Genomic DNA, 21,545 nt, shown 5'->3' on the forward strand with positions numbered 1-21,545 from the left:
TTTAATTCAGAGTCAATGTTATTGACAATCAGATCTAATACCCAGCCGAGACACAGGGAGACCTCTTATAATACCACCAATTCTACAAGAAGAGGTATATTATGTTTTAAAACTAAAAATGAAGAATATTATGATCTACTGTATATGACTTAGCCATTTATTTAGGTACACATTATGAAGTTTGAAACTGTCTTTTTGAAATAATATGCTTCACCATTGTACTTTTCTTTGCATTTCAACAATTAATATTTCTGTACATTTCCTGTTAGTATATAAAACTGTGTTTATCAGATGTCGACCTCACCTGAAAGTCTCCCTCACGCTTTATCCACTTAATCATGTCATAGCAAATAAAATGGGAGCTCTCCTATTTATTTTAACTATAGGTAACTAAAATAATAATGCATCTGTAACCGTTGAAGAATAACATTTATTTTTTATATCTATATACTGTACATGTGGCATATTTCTACTCATACTTTCTATTCATGTATGTTCTACAACGGAAATGCATACTGAAAATAAAGCGTTACTGGAAAAGATTTTCAGAAAATATTTTATTGTTTTGATATGAGGATTAATTTTTGAAAATAATTGTTGCACGTTCTTAAGTACGTAATTTCGGTATTTTGATTCAACTTAATAAATGTTTGTGCTAATTGGATTTTTACAGAAGGTAGTCATATAGTCAGAAGTTTGATGTTTGATCTTGTAAAGCTACTTGTTTGCTTGAGGTACTTATGATATTATCTAATTAGATATTTTTATAAATGCTATTTTATGAAAAGGACCCGTGTTATTCCTGTTTTCTGGCTAAATAATGTACAGGCAATCTTTTTATCGCCATCACTATATATTTCTCAAACATGCAAATTTCAGTATATTCTTTAAATAGAGACTTTGTAGCGTCAGATGCCTTCCTATTTTTATTAATTTTAAATCCGTAAAAACCTCTGGCCTTCTAAAATGCAGATTCATGTTAAGAAATTCACCTTACGTGTAATTAATAACTCACGGAATGATACAACCCTAATTTTTATACTATTTATTATTTTGGGGTCGTAATTGTCTGTATAATTAAACAGTAATTCCTTCTCCATATGCGGATGTGATGACAACAATCTCCACAAAACCGACTTCTTTACTAGACCAAACAACAATACGAGCTCTGCTTTGCCCTTGGCTAAGCCATAAGATAGATCAACCTGCTTTTATGATTCCATTTGTTCACCGTACAATCTCCATTATCCAATAGCCTGCCTTCCTTACGCTTTTGTATAAATTGAATCCTTATTTAATCGAAGGAAAAGACCAGAATACACAATCGTTTAAAAGAACAAATTATCATTTAATAAAGAGGTCATTACAATTCAACTGCACGTGTGATATTGGATTGGGAGCCAATAAATAGACGAATACTTTAATATTTATAGAAAGAATATTAATGATAATATAAGTCCATAATTACTGATCGCGTGATAGAATCATCTGAAATTGTGCAAATCATGTAGATACACTAAAATTGCGTCGCGTCAAAATTTAGCAATTAAAGGTTTTTAAAATGAAGAGATTAACAAAATACGGAATAAAATTATAAATTGGTGGATTTTGCAAACTTAAGAGAAAATATCGATTGGTTTAACTAATAGTGTATGTAGAAACGTTATGCTTTAAGATTCTTAACCTAGGATAATACAAGCTGATTAGGAGTTTGTGACCTATTTTTCCTAACAATGACGCAGCTTTATAAGATATACAGTTTTTCCTCCTTAAATACCTTTATTTGAAGAATCTAATGATAAAAATATTTGTAAGAGCTGGATTTAAATGTAATAAATGAAGTATTTATTTATGTATGTATTCCAATAATTAAAACGTTTATAAAAGAATTTCTAGGCCCTCATTTAAAATATGTTATGGAATTCCTTAAGGAAATAATTCAATGTTTCTACAAACTGATAAACACATGTAGTAACCTAAGAAGAATACCATAGCACAATTGAGTTCAAGAGATATTTTTGAATATTAAAATAATAATAGATCTATTTATCATCTTGTTATCTGTTAGCTTTGTTATTGTTGTTCTTATTATTATTATTATTATTGTTCTCATTGTTGTCTTCTAGTTGTATATGATTGTTCTCTTTCGGTTGTATATAATATAGATGTCCTCACAAATTATTGTTGCATTATCTCATTGTTACGATTAAACTGTCATCTTATTATCCGTTAGCTTTGTTATTGTTGTTATTATAATTATTGTTGTTCTCATTGTTGTTTTCTAGTTGTATATGATTATTATTGCAGACTCTAAGTATCCTATATAGGTGTTTAGTCACCTGTTGCTATGATAGTTTACTCACTGAATAAGTGCTACTCATTGTCATCTAACTATTACTGTTGCATTGTTTTATGTAATTTTTGTAAGATATTTAAGCTGTCTTGAAATGTTAATATATAGCAAATAAGTACTTTAATGTATAAATGGTGGAACCGTTGATAAATAAATAAATAGATTTTAGAGTTCGTATTTAATTTGTAAAATTAACAAATTCGTCGTTAAATCCTTTACTTACATTTTCCAAAAATATTTACGGTTACTCATTGTGAGCCCAAAAAGGCTTTCAGTGCATGCGTTATGTTGCAGTGTACGCGTTACGTTGATTGATTAAGGCATGACATTGACAAGGATTTCACATTCAATCCAAAAATGAGAAACATCCCTACAGTCAATAACAAAGGCTGCTAAGTTTTGTTATAAGTGTAGCAACATTGCTTCACGATCATTGCTATCAACTATAAATTTTATTTTTATAACTAACTATTTTATAAAAAACAAGTGTTATATTTCCCTAAATGATGTCACAAATTGAACTATCCTATAGCAATACTAAATCACCGAAACTCCAACTTACTATTCAATCAACTCGTCCGACCATCGAAATCTAAAAATAGTTCACGTTAGTAAACGTACGTTTAATTCATCAGTGTTGCGCTATGTCTCGTAAATGATAGTACTTAGCCTAGCCGTCGGATTGCAATGGTTGTTCCATTTTTTCAACTTGTTTTATTGATTTCAATTAGTTTTGGTAGTTTCTATTGGTTAATTATTTTAATTAACCGTATAATCAAAATCGTAAACATACTTTCATTCAAGAAATATGCTGTGTTTAATAGTAAACCGTATTACTGGATCATATTTACATGTATAAAATATACATAGACAAGGATTTAATAACCAAAGTATAGCCGGAGCCAATCCTTTTTGAGTGCCCCTCATAATATTTAATGTTATTTTCAGACTTAGTATCCAAATTTCGTCCCCTAATTAACTGAGCCAAATGGCTAAAGTAATCATGCGAAAGTGGCTCCAACTCTCCCGTTACCGTAGCTTCTACCCACGGAAGTAATGGGAGTGGGGTTAATTAGGACCTAATGGAGGGAGAATTACACCTGAGCATCCATCTTCGTTACGGGCACTCAATACTGTCACACTTGGTGCCACAGCTCTGGCACTTTGACAATATTCTGGTCGTGCTTAATGTATCTTAAACAGCTCAACGTGCTGAAGAGGCGATAAATATCTTAGTCCTACTCAGAAGTTATGGTTCTCCACTGGTAATAATGTTACTTCCTTCAACCTTATATTCACCTCCTTTGAGTGCGTTTTGTGTGACATCATTTACTTCAAGATCTAAACATGGTTGGGGCCAAGGGCGTATGGCTTTCATCTTAAATTAATTAAATATTCATGTTGGGACAAGTGAAATCATCCTTATTATAATCTTCTCTATCTTTACAACTATGATTAATTTTTAGGTTGTTTCCTTGAATTTGGTTATATTGTGGACGGCAAGGTTCACTATCCGAATTATTATTTTCTATTTACACAGCTCTTTCTCAACAATTATCAACTATCATAGTGGTCTCAGTTTCAATTTCTTGAAAAATTTAATCTGGTTTTGCATTTACTATAAACATGTTTGAAACCTTCATATAATTAATAATTTTGGTGTGGAAATGTATACTTTTTAGTTTCTAAGTAACCTGCATAATCACTATCCTAGTTAATTATTTACTTGCATACTGAGTTAGATAAATTTCCCAGAGGAGTATTCTTCACCGATAGTAAAATAAGAATGAATTTAAGTAAAATAAGTAATAGATTGCCGGGAACTGTAGAAAGCGTTTAAAGTGTTTTAATTAATACTCCATCATTGACTCTGACTTTAATTAAATTAAACCTTAACATACAGGTTTTTTTCAGTTACCTATAAAAGAATTGACAGGATTTGATTTGCTTTGTAAAATACTTCGTGACTCTAAAAACATTCTCAAGCACAGAGATTAATTATTTATGTACTGAATCAAGAGATCCACAACTACGGTATGTAAATGAAGCTTCACTGGTCAAACATTGTAACACCATATTGAAGGTTGGAGCTCTCGACAAAATCTGCTTTTACCGTCTGACGTCTCTTGATTAAGTAATATGTATTCCACTTTTTAAGTGTATTCGGTCACTTAATAGATTTTATTTTTTGTAAAGACACTTTTTTATTTTTTTATTAATCTTTACTGTTGGTGCTCGAAATCCATGTAGAATAGTAATAATAATCACATTATCGATGGAGGATGGACGTTGGTTTGGTTAAGAACAAAACCTTAAAAATTAAATTATATGTTATAAAACATAAACAATGAAATCTGAGTTAATGCACATATGTACAAATGTACAGTGTACAATAAGAGTGTGTAGAAGTTTCACTAAATAAACAATCTCTGTAGTGATATAACGGTTGTAATATTGATCTAGAAGTACTGGAAATTAAAATTTATCTTATAGACTATAATCCAATTTATCTAATAAAAATTAATTGAGAGCTTAAATAATCGTACATAAATTTTATTGACATTGGAATAATAGCTATTTACGTATTGGGAGGAAAGTGCCACTAAACCACATGGTTGGAGAATATTGAGTGCCGAATGTGGTAATGTTCATAACAAAGAACTTTCCACCCAAGACAAGATACATACTCGCACAGTTAATTTTTGTTAAGGAGAAAGCATTCCCCTTGTAATGATTACTATATCCATCCTCATAGGCCTTTAGGCTGTTCTAGAATATCTGTATACCAATGATATTGCTTTTTGATAATTTAATATAAGACTTCAAAATTGTAATTAAAGGATTTATGTAATAATTTACTAAATACTTACGGCATGGGTATCCATGAATGCGGGACTTTCATCTATTACGATTAAAAAATAGGAAAATAAGCCTTACTTGAATGCCAGATTGATTATACTCATTTTAAAAATAGATTTAGATACACCTGATAAATTCACTACCAATCTATTGATATCTAGTAATATATACCTATAGCTTACGATACTTTGCATACTTCTTTCCTACCCCAGACATTACAGGTTTCAAATGCTCAGCTACAGTACTTTAACTACGAGTACATAACTCTGAAAAACATCACCAGTACGCCAGCAGCACAACCCTGATATTACAGCATGAAGAGGCAGAAAATTCGTGTTTTGCAGCAAAACGAATCTACTCCGATTAATTAATTATCATTCAAAAATTCTGATGAGACCATCAGTCAGGCGTAATCTTACCTACCAAAGATCACTGACTAGACAGCTGCCACAGGAACTCTCCCAGCTACCAAGCACTAATGATAAGAAACCTTTTTTCATTCTAACTTACACTGATTCCTAAAATTAAAACCCTGTTTAGGTTTACCAATTATTTAAACTGGCTGCGTTAAATCAATAAATAAAGGTTCTTATGCTGCTTCCAAGACAATGACCAATTAATGAAGAGTCGAAATTTAACGACGACGCGTCACCAGGCACATCTAGAAATGTAGTAACTCTCTAGGCGTTCAAAACCTTTGGAGATATTATCTACATGAACACTCTAAAGAGTGAGGAATACGCATGAAGAAGAAAGCTGGCCACTAAAAAAGGATAGTCTCCACTAGAATTTGGATGAAAGATTTCAAGCTCTTAACTTATACAACCAATCCTGGTAATATTATCTGAATTTTAACCTTACAGTTAGGTGGTAATCATCTTAATTTTATCCTAGAGGCCTGAATTCAAAATTCCCGATTAAGGTACGTTTTTAAAATTAGAACAGCTTATGATGCTTGGAGACCGAAAATAAGTAAATAAAATAGATTAAAAGATAACACTGCTGGTAGATAGTTTTATTATAATTATTATTGAGGCCGTTTCCACCAAACGTATATGGCCCTATATTTCGGGGTTAAAGAGTTGAAAAGTCCAAATGTTTCTTTGCTTGAACCATTTATATATTCTGGGTAAACATATTCAACATTTATTTATTACTTTTTCACAGATAAAATGATTTTTATAATAAAATAAAAAATCTAAAATTAAAATCCGTCACTAAGCACCAAACATAAATATATATTCTTAACAAATATTACGATCCACTACAGTTTCAAAAATAGTTATCAAAGTATAGGCAAAAATAAGATATAGCCAAATAAAGAAAGAAACTTTGTAAGTTTGTAATTTGCAATAACTCTCATTAATCAAGCTTATTCAAAGCAGCGCCAACTTGCTCATCGTCATGTTGAAGAAGCAGTGTAAACAAGCAGTAAAGCAAAATCCTTACTTCAAAACGTAAGACTAGAAAAGTTGTAGCAACAAAGCAAGTTCAGCTCTATGGCTTTACACAGTTCACATTGTTAAATACTTTTGATGTTACGACCTGGCAGACTTTTACAGCGAAATTATTTCAGTAAATCTTTCTTCATTAATACTTACTTTGATGCTAAAAGTTGTGAGATTTTCATAAACTTTAATGGGAGCCATTTAAAGAGAACTTTTAATTAGAGAGACATTGTATATCATTTATATTATAAAGAATATTAATATGGATTTGAAACTTAAATTTCAATTTATAAAAACCTTCTAGGAAAAAACCCTCTTACGTCATTGGTTTTATGACATTAGCACCAAATGTTCTAGTATACTGGTGCACAATGATATTAATTTGTTAGACAGTACTGAGGTTTATTTTAACATGTAATGAAAATATTTGTCCTTAGTACAAGAAATTAAAATTTGAATTAAGCTCTATTTAGATTTTATTTATATGTAATGGCGCTACAGATATAACGCTGACACATTTTTTATATTCTTTTATCATATTTGTTGTAGTTTTGTAGCCATCACATTAATATACGAGATGATATAAGATAATATTAAGTAAGACTCGTGAAAGACATTTGATTGTAAGTTTTCATAAATATAAATATAAAATAATAATAAATATAAATATAACTATAAATATTAAAATTTATAGGAAGTCTGAAAAACTTTACGATCCAGCTAAATCACCTTAAATAAACTTATAAAATACTTTCTGGTTATTTAACACTTGCATTTTTGTATATTCGACTTTTAAATAATATCATATTTTATTGATTAATAAAGAAAATAACTTTCTGTCTAATATTGAATACATTCAAAATGCGGAAGACTCTGTTTATGAATTAAGATAAAATATTCTATGGCACTGATTATGTAAACCTCTATACAGCCCTCGGATGATGGTGCAGTTGGCGTTACTCCAAATTTACCTCGCCTTCCCCTCATAGCGTAACTTTATCCACGAACTATGGAAATGACCTTCATACAAGTAGGATATAAAAGTATATTACATCTCTCAAATATAAACCATGCAGTGAAAAAATCTCATTTCCTATAACATTCATATAAGATTTTCTTAAAGCAAATCTTACTCATTAATTAATTTTGTTAAATTATTTTTTCTTAAATCATAGCTCCTAAAGCCCAATATGTAAAGAATCAAGAAAACTCCGTAAGTTATGCTTATATTTAAAACTTTTTGATGCACTACTAATGCTCGATATGGGCGCCGTTAAATTATCTGCAAACGTCCAGGCGATATTCCAACTTCGCCCACACACTCTGCAACATCTCCTGTGTACTGGATTCACTGTTTCTATGTGCAGTCTTAAGCCTTGCAAGTTTTTAAGCCGGCAATCGGCTATTACTAAAAAGTTCTGTCTTCATTTCCAGTGTAACTAATCAATCTGTCTGGCATTGTAACATTTACAAACTTTAGTAACTCAAGCAGGCAATATAATACAAAACCATGAAAACAATCTTATGAACTGGCTTTTTTCCATTATTGAAACAATCAGCTGTTAGAACTTATGTAAATATAAGTACCTTATATTTACCTTTGCATCATTCTTCCGTACTATCCGTATATTTCCTACGTAACGAACGACGCTCATATATTTGTAGCTAAATCTCTTGCACTGTTTTATGCAGCTACAGTTATGGCAACAACACACAGCTCTACGCAAATTATGCAGTTTATTGACGAATTTGTGACTCTTCATCCACATATAAATTAACCTTATATAGCATCATTATTTTTGAATATCCTAGTATAACTACTATCAAAATATAATGTAATAGATTGTCACAGGAATAAATTAATGCATTAATATTATTACTCAACGAGTTACGTGTTTATTACTATATTTAAAACCACAAACTGTGTGATGCGAGTACGAATATGAAGTAGTTTTTTGAGTTCGATAATAACGCGAATAAGCTTGTAAGCTAACACGAGACAATTAAAGGATACATAATTTCTAATATATCGTATGGTTGAATTAAAATTCAATTCTATGCCACAATTAAAGTGATAATGCAGACAACGTTACGTATAACCTTAGTAATTTCAAACAATATTTTTAATTTATTTTTCTCTTAAGCTTTTAATATGATGGTTATGTACGTAATATGTAAAATATTATTTTTTTTACAATATTCAAATGTTTTAAGTTTGGTTTTGACGATAGAAGAATTGTGAAGGAAACGGGATTTTTCCGGACAATTGTCATCGTTCAGTGATAAAAAAGTAGTAACACTACGTTTCGAAATCTTCAATCTGATCTCTTCTTCGGGTAAATAACTAACCTGACATAATTAAAAACTAGGTTAAAATAAATAAATCATACCAGAGCGTTGTGACACGCGTAATTCAGTAGTCACAATCACCATGTTGCGTGTCAACTTCACTAACTCTAAAACATGCACTAAATATAAAACTAAACACAACACTAATTATTAAAACCGAACTACAGAATACACGTCACAATAGGTCTGCATTAGCCGACCAACCACCTACGACTGACCAGAGGCCAATAGTAAATGGCGAACGCACGACAGAAACAAGATAGCGGAAAAATAAAGAAGGGAACAGGACTGGGCCTTTTTATTATTTTTGGTCCATGCTAGATGAACTTCTTCAAACCATATTGTAACTCCGCATTCGTTTATTGCACATATCTAACTTGTTTGATACTTTTGGTTTTCTTTTTAATTCATTTATCAGAATTGGCATCCAAAGCGGCCTAATCTCAACTGATGGTTGACTGATTGGTCGGTATGCCAATTTAATGAATGTAGCCTTGATTAATTTCCTCTTAAAGAAATGACGTTCCCGATGTATTATGTTGGCTTTATCCCAATTCATATGATTGTCTTCGGACCAACCATGGAGTGCAGTTTTAACTTTTCTGTTAGACCCTTTCTTGTGTTTACTTTGTGTTCGTTTAGCCTTACATTAAATGATATCTTTGTCTCGCCTATGTATTCACTATTGCAACTACATTTTGTACTTTAAACACAGTTTTGGATATCCTGTGTGCCATTTTTGTTTAATTTTCACACGTTTTAAACGCGGTACTAATTTACTTCACACCTACTCTTCAAATTTTCTCCGATAGTCTCGATACCTAAGGGATTGACGTAAACGCAAATTTATCACTATTCTGTTTTTCTGACTCAAGAATGATTCTTCTGGTTCGTTTGCACTTATTTATTACTAATTGAGGGTATCCATTGTGTCTAAGATCCGATTCAACTTTCTTAAATTCCTCTTTTAATCCATCTTTATCTGAGCATAAGATCTTTGCTCTATCATATAACGAGTAAGCCACTCCTTCTTCGACAGAACTTTTATGGTTTCATTGATAATTTAAATATTTTCCTGAGTGTGTTTTCTTTCGAAAAAACAATTAGTCTTAACTATCCCTATCTCTTATTACAAACTTATTAGGAAGCTTTTTTGGACTTTCACTTCCATTGTGAGGTAGATATCAAGATAAATACTATAAATGTTATTAAAAAACTCATTCAATTCAGTGTCTTTAAGAGGGAAAATAACGTAGGTATTATCCACATACCTGCACCAGCACCAAATCTTCGCTTGAACTGAGCTAAAGCCAAGGCTTTTTACTCATATTCCACCATAAATATATTTGCGAAAATAGGAGACAGTGGAGAACCCATTGCCGTCCCCTTATCCTTAAATTTGACCCTTTAACTCAAAATAATTGCATTGAGTGCAAAGTTCTAACAGTTCTTTAATTACCGCCACGGGAAGTTTAGTTCTTGTTTTAACGTTTTGTGTTCTTTGAGACGTGATTAAAAGGGAATAAATACGGAGACCTTAAAGACGAATGAAACGACCCAACCGGTTTTAATGAATCTTTGCTCGTTTTTTATGATTTTCAAACTTTCTGGAACTGGTAAATTTGTGAATAGACTTTCAACGTCAAAACGTAGTAGTTTGTCAGTTTCAGCCAACTTCAGGGAAAATCCCTGGAATTTTTTATTAAAGAGTAAGTTTTTCCTACCAATGGCGTTAAAATGATGAAAATGACTTTAGACAATTCCTTGCAATATGAATCACGAGAAATAATGATTGGCCAGAGATATTCAAATGTATAAGGAATATCATAAATACTGAAATTATTAAAGAAAAATTAAAATGTTGGTACAGTCTATATGTCCTTTAGGTTAAACATACAAAAACATTCATTACAAATCGGCCAGGAGCGATAACCCGGGGCGCGGGCAGGATGGGATAGACGAGATGGTCAGGGCCTACTGGTGAACATAAATTAATCAGGTTTCATTCGGTCTGCTGACAGACAAAAGACACGAATCGTTGCTTGATTCCAAGAAAAATGCCTGCCTATTAATGGGCAAATTGTTGATAAAAGATTCACCACATAACATTATAAACACTGTAATTCATATAATATTAACAGTATACACCTATGGTGATTGTATTTTATACGTATATAAACTATCAAAATTACAATATTTATATTTAATATTTATAACTGATTAATACATCTCAATAGAGCTCAATTTTTTCATGACAGTTTCCAACAAACTATTGAAGGTTTTTTTTTTCTCCTTATATTGGTATAAATAGGATTTTCCCCACACACCCATGCTGTTTTTACACAAGTGAACATACTTCTCATTGAGACCTGTTATATCTTCCATACATCAAAGGTTATTACTAAGTGTAGGCCTATTTCATTTTTTATTTAAAAATTATAAAATCCTGTTATCGTTAAAAATCGTTTAGTATGACCATAACTCTAATGTTTTAGTTGAAAATGTATGTAGCTTGAAACTTTAATGATTTTTTTTTGCATTTTGGCACTCATTCTGAAAACCACATATCAAATGAAACTGAAATTTTATATGTTTTATCTTGTGGATTTAGAATAATGCATATATCTGAAAACTCTGGCTTTCAAGGAATTTAGATCCTATTTTTTCAATGAATTAAAACTGTGATTTTTACATAATATTCCAAAGATGAACAGGCTCACTTGTTCCAATAAAAATTTTTTTTATTACAGATTATAAAGGTCTTGAGTTAACCTTCACACCTCTAAAAGCTAAAATAGTAGCTTTAAATCTTTTTTTTGTTAAGCTCCTGTTAACTGTTCATATTTTCTAAAACAACTATGACGTCTATAAGGCTGAAATATAATTATTACAAGCTGTAGAATGCTGTACGAACTAACCTATAATTTTGGTAAATATATATAAATACGACTAATTGCGAGAATTCACGGAAAAGCACGATTTTACTAACTCAATTTTTATAAGAAATCTCTGTCAAATATGCTAAGAGCAGGTACTTAAATTTGGGGACCTAGAATACCCTTAATCCAAAAGGTTCAAAACATTTTCAGTTCATCTATGCGCTAAACTAACCGTACATTTTTACTGGTCATTTCGTCACCTTAGCATGCTTTGTGACAAAAATATTAAAATTGGATCCCATATCGGTTTTACTGTTAAATGTTTACTGTATAAAATCCTTGACCTAATTCCATTGTGGACATTTTTGGGAGCATTTAGCTCCCGATTGTTTTATGTCAATATCTTACTAGTTTCTCTACATAATCTACTTAAATACCAAAAATATTAATTCCCAGATACGCACTCTAAACGAGTTTTCTATATGGCATTAATTGATAATGATTATCAATTACTGAACGAAAAAATAACTTCGACATATATGAAGACATACATTTTATCTTATAGCGGTTTCATAAGAAAATGTTTTTCTTTGTAACTATGCGCAATTCCCTAAATATTCGACAATATTGTAATTGAATGAACAATGAACTCTTAGTAAAGTTTATTTCACATATCTTTTTTCGTTTTCACTTAAAAACGGCTATGCACTCCAAATTATGGCCTGACTTGAAATGTAAAAATAGAATTTTATAAAATATAAAAAAAACGCGGAAACAAATTCAATTATTTGAGACTGAACAGGCCTCTGAGACTGAAAGTAATTGCACTATGGGAATTATTAGAACCTACCCAAGAAATGGCATGACACTTTCATTTGTTTTATTTTTACTTCATTTGTATTCATTAACTTTCTTTCTTCGGATTTTACGAGAAAGCTCTTGTCATTCCAGTTACTGGATAGGTCTAAGTAGTGGAATATCTTTAAATTGCATTGAAATATTTAAGGAATGTGTGAAATACCTTTTGAAATGAAAAGCAGTGAGTGTATGAGAAGTAACAGTACTAAATAATAGCATATTATTATTATTATTATTTAACATGATTGTGCAATACCTCCTAAGCAAGTAGGTAAATATGACAACGTATTGGTTTTTATATTTCATCCTTTATCGGTACCGTAAACAGATTGCTATCTTATGATTTACATAAAATATATGCCTACCATATTTTAAGTAAGCTACACATAAATGAGATTTTCTACATTTACAATTTAATTTAATGTAACTATGGCTTCGTGTAATTGAGGTAAATTGAGGTAAATTTAATTAAGAACCATTAATAAATAGCATTTAAAAATTACTTAAATACAAAATCATTACCATTGGCACGGCAAATCAGTGTATGGGCGTGATAAATTTAACGAAGAACAATCGATTTTCGGATTGGGATATATGTTTTAATTCATAGCTCTGTACAATAAATATCATGAATAAAAATTCAAAATGGGAACTTTTTTAGATAAATCACATTAAATTACTTAAAAATATAGGTTTTATGTAATGAGGGGCGCATTCGGCCAAATATAAAAAAAACCTGAATGCAGCATGTAAAGAATTTCCTAAGTTACATCAATTAAATGTTTTTAATTCTATATATATATATATATATATATATATATATATATATATAAAACTTAATTTAACTATGAAAAAGTAGTAAAAGTGTCTTTTTCTGCAATTATATTAAATAAAATTTATAATTTACTTAAGTCATAAACACAGTGAATAACACACAGGTCCGTTCCTGGAAGGTATAACTCATAAACGTGCAGTAAAAAGTTCATAGGAGTTCAGGAATTTTGCTTTTAATGCCTTAATAAGAGTTACGATAAAAAGCTATAAATTTAATATACAAATAGTTTCAAACCTAAAACCGATTGCAAAAATTTAAAGATATCAACTTTTTATTAACTAATAGATTGTTACCAACCCTAACATTAAACTACTTAGTAAAATCTAATTTAAATCTAATACACATCATAGTAATATATTTGCTGTATATTGAAACTAACTGTAAAAAAGAAAATAAATCCTCTTCCGTAATTATTGTAGGTTAAATTTTCTTCTCTATCATAAATAAAATACCACACCCAAAAAAAACCTAGTGTTTTTTTAATTTAAACATGGAAATAAAACATTTTTACTTTATTATTCCTATTTGCCATTAAACTTATTCACACGGATTTGAATAATAATAAACAATAAATTTACTTGACATTGAAATATTATAAATAATTCTTTTATAAAATATTAAGATGCGTATCCCTCCAAAAATAATTGGGTTTTGATTAGAATACTGCCCATTAAACGAGTAAAAATTGTTTTGTGAAGGTTTAAAGAAAAGTTTGTGTGTGTGTGTGTGTGTGTGTGTGTGTGTGTGTGTGTGTGTGTGTGTGTGTGTGTGTGTGTGTGTGTGTGTGTGTGTGTGTGTGTGTGTAAGTAATAGAAATGTAATATAACATTTCAAATTTAAAGTTATCATCCTTGTATTGTATTAATGACTATTGCTCATTAGTAATTCTTAACGTAACTTTAGGAGAATTTAGGAAGTAGAAGAAAGTATTCCGATTGTGATTTAAAGGTGTATACATAACTAGAAATATATTTAATTCCAATGCGGATTTCCTAAAGTACAATCTTTGCTGGAAGACTCAATCATATTCAAACTTTTGTTAAAATAAAAAATATATGAACTTAGTTATTAATCTGTACCGTATATTTCACACATTCTCATGACACGAGTTACAATATCCTTTGTTTCAATGAACATTTGTATAAATATCTCATTTTCTTATAATCGTTAAATTTCATGTCTGTTTTGTGGTTAATGATCCGTTGCGAGTTAAAATATAGAAAAAAATCATTCACTTTAAGGTAATAAAATACAATTTATGGAGAACCTGTACATACAATCTTTTTCGAAAACAAGAAATATATAGCCATAGCATTTTAAGGTAATTATAAAGATGGGTAGATTATACAAGATTTAATTAAAAAAATAATTTATAAAGTAAAATCATTGTGTATTTGCCTCCTTATATAAATACGAGTAATTACCATTTTATTGTAGCCAAAAATATTTTAACTAAATAGAGTCTTCATTTTTGGTTTGTGAAGACTCACAAAATATCGCTTAGTTTGAATAAGTAAGAGAATGATGCTGACATGTAAATATTTTTCATATGACGTTGCTTATGGCCAAATCGTAAGGGAATAAATACGGAGACCTTAAAGAATAAGGAAACGACTCAACCGGTTTTAATGAATCTTTGCACGTTTTTTTATGATAATTAGCGTAAAGCTGTAATATAATTGTAATTTTTAATTTAAATCATGATATATGGTAATGTAGTATAAGATTCTCATTAACATCATATGACTAAAACACTAGCAATTGCAATTGTTGTTCCAAAAAGTTATTAACATCTATACAAATATTGTGGAAATATAAATATGATCGTTTAGATTGCTTTAGGAAAGTCATCATGCAGAGAGTCAAATACATAGAAGGTTTTAATCGCTACTTTTTCATTTTCTTAATTTACCAAACAGTCTTAGGCTAATCTGGTAAGGAAATGGTTTTTGATGAACTGGATATTTTGGCAAGATTTTGCTTTTTAGTAGTTTTAAGAAATTACCAGGTTGATTTGACTCGAGAAAATTTTAAATTTGTTTAAAGGGGTAAAAGGTTATGGTGTTTACGTTGTTTTGTGTGTATTTTATTATAATATAAAGTGTGTAAAACCTCTTCTAGAACTCCTCTAGCTTGTTATAGCTCTTAACAAGAACGATTTATTTCATAGGTCGTGTGTTTCAATACCCGAAATATTTTGTTCTAGCTTTTTTATATTTTTGTAAGGAAATGTACTACACATTTTTATATTGTTTACAACTCCAGTTTTATTATTTTCCTGCCAAACTCCACCGTTGGTTTAGAATTGGCGTTGGTAAAATCTTTCACAAAGAACAAATCCCTATTTAGATACATATGGGTAAAACCATTGGTATATTTTTAATTATTGCTAGCATCTTACATTGTCTCTACATCCGGTTATATAGTCCTTCCACTGGAATGATATTTATATACTGTTGTGGAGTATCTAGTAGTAAATCTCGTGACATTCACTGTAATGGTTAACATTTGAAATGGAATGAATGAAATGAATACCGTACGTATAAAACAATCTAAGATATACGATGGTTTAAACACTCGTAAATTCCTAAAAACATTACAACACACTATCCTACTTAGATAGAATTATAAAAATAAATATTGAAACAAATGCTAGACTATTTTTATTATGACATCGCAGCAAAATAATTAATATTTAAATACCCATAACTGTATTGGTATTTATAAATTATTTGAAAGTCGTTAAGTCTTAAATTTAACGTGCAAAATTGGTTTCTTATTACCTTCATAATATGAAATAACTTTTCATAACACTGACGCTTAGGCATCTGTCTTAAATATCTGTTCATCAGTGTTCGCTAATCTTTTGGTTTTGAAAACATTTTCCAATATGCATTAATTTTTATAATAAGAAATTATTTAAAGCAACTCTAGACAGTACAGTTAAGTCGGCATTATTTTCGAGTTCAATATGGAAACAGTTATAAGCGTTTGTCTAGTTGTTATTTTATATATGGTTAACCAGATACAACACAGATTAAACAGGTTTCCCCTCAATATGTTCGTCAATCTAAGAAAGTCTCAAGAAATTTTTTGAATAATACTTTTAAATAAATGTTTGAATCTAGCAATAATTTAAATCTTCGTTTAATCAGTTGTAATTCAAAATATGTGTTAACCACTTTCCCAATAAAGTACAAAATCTATTAAAATAAGATACTAATCAGATATTAATATAAAATATAACTTAATAAGTTATAGATTAGTGTAATAATTAGCGGTATTACTCAGTATACTATTTTCTTCACTATTATAACATAAGCCTTATGCAGTTACAGTGTGTTATTTGATTTGTCACGTTAAATTGAGAAATGTTACTTAAACTATGATGTTGTAGCAAGCGTGGAAGTAATTATTATATTGTATTAATATATCACTAAGAAGTATCAGTATAGATCCAGATTTTTATATTTTTTTATTTAAAATACAATAAGTACTGACAAACGTAAGCTAAGTAATAAGCTAATTAAATAATTTAACTCTAAACATAACAAGTATTCAAGAACTGCATTATACTATTTAATTATAATTCATAACAGATTCGAGGCGGCCGCGGCGCTGTGTGTAAAGGTTATCTATATATGGCAGAATGGAAGCGGCGGAGAGTTGTTTGGTAACGCCCCGTCATCAAAGGTCGGGCAAGGTTTGACCGACACTTTCATTAAATAATGATAACTTGTCAATACTCTATCTGACAATGACATCATGAGACATTAATTACCTGCAACAGTAAATCCAAGGTGAAGATAAGCCCGATGGGTCACGCGCGCCGCGGAAGCTGAGATCTGCTCCTGGACCAGATCGAGAGGCGACTGAGGGTGTAGGGGGTGGCGGCCTGCGCATGGCCGCCGACACCTAGTCAATAACTGAAATATAATCGGCCCCAGCAGATGCCTTGGAGTACTCCTCGAGACGTCAACAATTCCAATACCTTAAGTGACACTCGAGAGATTTCGCCTTTTGGTAAATGACCTGAAGGTCATATTAGTAAAATATTTAGGTAGTAGTTTAAATATTGTTCGTAGTAAATTGAGAGGGCGCAAGGGATTGGTCATGCCATTTATTGAGTTGTAATAAAATTTTTACGTTTTCATGAAAACATATTTAATGAGTAGATTTTTAAAAATTTAGATACAATAACAATTATAAACTAAGTATAAAATATTATCAACTTATTATTTAACATTAATATTTTATAATGACAAAAACAAACTTATAACATAAAGGAACCTAATGATAAGACCCCGCTTTATAAATGCATATACTAATATATGAGTAAGTAGTTTTGATTATTTGACATTATATACCTAACTTTTAAAATGTAAAAACAGTTGAGCTTGCCTTATTTACTCAATTATCAAATGTATATATATTACGTTAATATATTAGAAAGTATTAACGCAAAGTAATAATTTCATAGTATTTTATACCTAGTTTATAATTGTTATTGTATCCAAATTTAAAAAATCCACTTATCAAAAATGTTTTCATAAAAACGTTCAAATTTTATTATATTATACTATACATAAAATATAATTATATATATAATTATATATATATATATATATATATATATTTGGAATTAATTAATTAAATAGAAAGAATGGTCAACTATTTCATTATAGTCAATTATTCTATTGCCAGACACGTGTTTCGTTATTCAACCATCGTCAGCGTAACGTTTAAATTAACGGTCTAATCTATTTATGATATGAAATTTGAATATGCGTTATTGTCCCGATAAGAAAATGTATACCTATCTCGATCTCTGAAAACTACTTTTGCCAAAAAAGGGTATACTTACGTATCTTGCAATCTTCTTTTGTTCTAAGATACTTCTAGTGCCATAGTTGAGTTTGCTTTGATGAAGAAAATATGCATATAACTTAGGGCTGAGAAAGGAGTTTAGTGAGAGTTTTGAATATGAAGCATAAATATTATAAATAAAATACTTAAAATACTGTTTAAATTTAATAAACATAGTATCGAGCTGTCTTAATGCAATGTTTATACAGAACAGTCAGAACATTTAATTAAATTTTGCAGGTTAATTCATTCAATTAATATTACACAACTTTTGGATGCCAAGATGGAATTTTTCACTACTTTGAATACTAGTTCGGCGTAGCCCGGAGAGATTTTCGAAATAAGAATAGGGCAATATTCATTCCAGGGAGCGTAAGAGCGTCTATGTAAAGTGTCAACACAATCGGTTTAGTAGCTTATGCGTGAAATCAAAACAAACTAACAGCGGCACTTTTGCATTTATAATATTATTAAGATTTACATCACCACAGTATATTAGCAGGAGATATTATGTTACACCTTCAGCTGAAGCTATACAGCATGAGTCGGAAAAAAAGCATTCTGCATCCAGTTTTCTGTGTCCCATTCATCAAACGATTATCCAAGTAATTCACAGTAATGAACATAAGAAATCTACGTGCTACCCACGAATAGCTCATTTTACCGACAATGAACATTCTATAGCACTGTTACTCTCAGAGAGGACATGTTAAACGTTTGGGCAACGAAGAATAAGAAATTACTGTTGCCGCTTCCTCTATGACAACTATACTACAACCAGCAGTCAGGCCCTTAGTTGATGCTGCATAGATAGATTTAAAGAAGAATGTGCCAGATATCCTTGCTTTTATCAGCAGTCACACAGGAACAATTTAATTAGCTGATTAATGAACTCAACATATTTGTATTTATTGCCTCCCTCTTCACCATTATTTCACCATTATATACAAAATTTCTATAGTCTACGTCAGACTTTCTTGGCCGTATATATATATATATATATACACACTACAGGAATTTATTGATTCTTTTACGGCTGTTTTAGGGGTCTAAGACTTTAGAGACTTTATAGATGTGTATAAGATTTTATACACATATAGATGTTATCAATTGAAAGCTCTAGATCATATACTCTAGATGCGGATTTTGTGAATTTTAAATATTTACCGTGGGATTTATTCCCATTAAAATTAATTTTAATAGCTTCTTCTCGATTCAGACCAGACAGCTACATTGATTTAATCATTTTGAATGTTAGGGAGATGAAAATTATTAATTAACACGATATACAGTAACATTATGAGTGTAAGAACAAGTTAAATTCGGATCAGAACTGTTGGTGGGGGACTTAAAATTCCCTGAGAGTGAATATGAAAATTGCTATTAATAATAAGCCCTCCTGGTAAATATGGGCCATACTGGTTTGAAAAATTGCCTTCCAAATTTAATTGACACAAATAGTGCGTTTAAATTTTATTATTGATCTTAAATCATTCCTGCAGCCATAATTTGAGTGATCGTAAGTACAAAAAACTCAATTAAACCGTCGATGAAATATCCCTCAGAACCCCTAAAAGACATCACTTTCTTAAAAAAAAACTTATTTTATCCGTATATTTAGAAATTCGTATAACGTTATTTAACCAATCATTGTAAATAATAACCAAAACAATTTATTTGTCCATGGGAATAAGGATAACCGAATCTAGTTTATTTTTTGCCCAGGTTATTTTTTGGTCTCAGTTATCCTTTCCTATATCCAGGATTTCTTTTTTTAATTCTACCATGTAGGGGATGTTTCCAAAAAATTCTTGGTAAACATTTGACTTCATACATGCAATAACTAAACATAAAGTATTTGGCTACAGAACAACGTCAAGATCTATTCCGTCAGACTACATTAGTTTATTCGTTATAATTTAAGAGTTTAATGGTTCCTTTCACTGGTGTAACTTACAATGTACATGAATTTACATTAAAAGTATACCGGATGAATAAATAAAAAATATTTATATTACAAATCATTAACATATTATTGAAAATATAGAAATATTTAACAGCAACGGTTTCAACCACCAAATTCAACATAACCTTTGACCTTTGAATCGCAATTTCCATTCTATTACGACATAACAGAGTCTTTCTTCATTCTTGAAAGAGATTAAGATAATATTTACTGTTGAAGTTATTCAACATCATTGTAAAAATATCTCAAATAATATATTAAGGTTTATTACGTTTGTGAAAAGAAAGCAACCTCCACGAATCTTCATGGTTTTCCTTATTTATCCCTAACAAAATATACTAGTCTACACAAATTACTCTTTCACATAGTCATTAGTGAGCTAATTTCTATAAGCTAAAACATGACTTATCATTAATAGTTAAACAATAAGGCAATATGTGTTAAAATAGGTAAATTTTCTATTATTGTAACATTCGATGTGGTATGATTACGTTTTAGATGGAAAAATATTTTGATTTTAAATAGGCAGTCCTTTAAAATTTGTTCCCAGAATATAAAAATAAATTTTTTGATCACTCGAGAAGTTTAAATTACGGGCATGTAAATTACGAAATTTCGGTAATTTTGTAACTAGCATAAGAAAAACTGCTGTTGATAAAACTCTAAATTTTCTCACAGCATTTAAATTAGTTCCAAAGTGTTTATGGTCTTTATCAGGTAAATTATATTTATATTTAAATGCACTGTAATTAAGGAAATTTTTTTTGACGTGACAACGTCTTAAATTAGGTTGCGGCTCGGAGTCACTCATGAAAAAGTGTAACGCCCGGTAACGTTACGATGCCCGTCCAGTGGGTCCGCCGCACGGGATTCGCACGGGATAAAGCAGATAACTGTGGGTCCGCCGCACGGGATAAAGCAGATAACTATGTTTATTCGTGAAAATGTGGAGTGCTTAGATTCGTCATTTTCAACTACAACAATAAAGGTAAATAATTGTACACTGATATTTCATTATCGTAAACTATGATTGATTGATTAATTGTTAGATTGACACAAAAGTTGAGAAACTGAGTTTATAGGTTATGTCATACTATTGACAAATGTTGATAGTGTTAAGTAAATTATTAGT

General features: G+C 30.3%; 1 protein-coding gene across 1 annotated transcript in view; it reads right to left on the reverse strand.

Annotated features, from left to right (window-relative positions):
* The window catches only part of LOC124358197, a 179,552-nt gene that overhangs the window by 32,005 nt on the left and 126,002 nt on the right, over positions 1–21,545 (reverse strand). Inside the window, exon 2 of the mRNA XM_046810489.1 lies at positions 17,363–17,496. Within this exon, the coding sequence (XP_046666445.1) occupies positions 17,363–17,496 (134 nt within the window). The remainder of the gene's footprint in view (positions 1–17,362; positions 17,497–21,545) is intronic.

This window comes from Homalodisca vitripennis, chromosome 3, assembly GCF_021130785.1.
Source record: "Homalodisca vitripennis isolate AUS2020 chromosome 3, UT_GWSS_2.1, whole genome shotgun sequence".
Lineage (NCBI taxonomy): Eukaryota > Metazoa > Arthropoda > Insecta > Hemiptera > Cicadellidae > Homalodisca > Homalodisca vitripennis.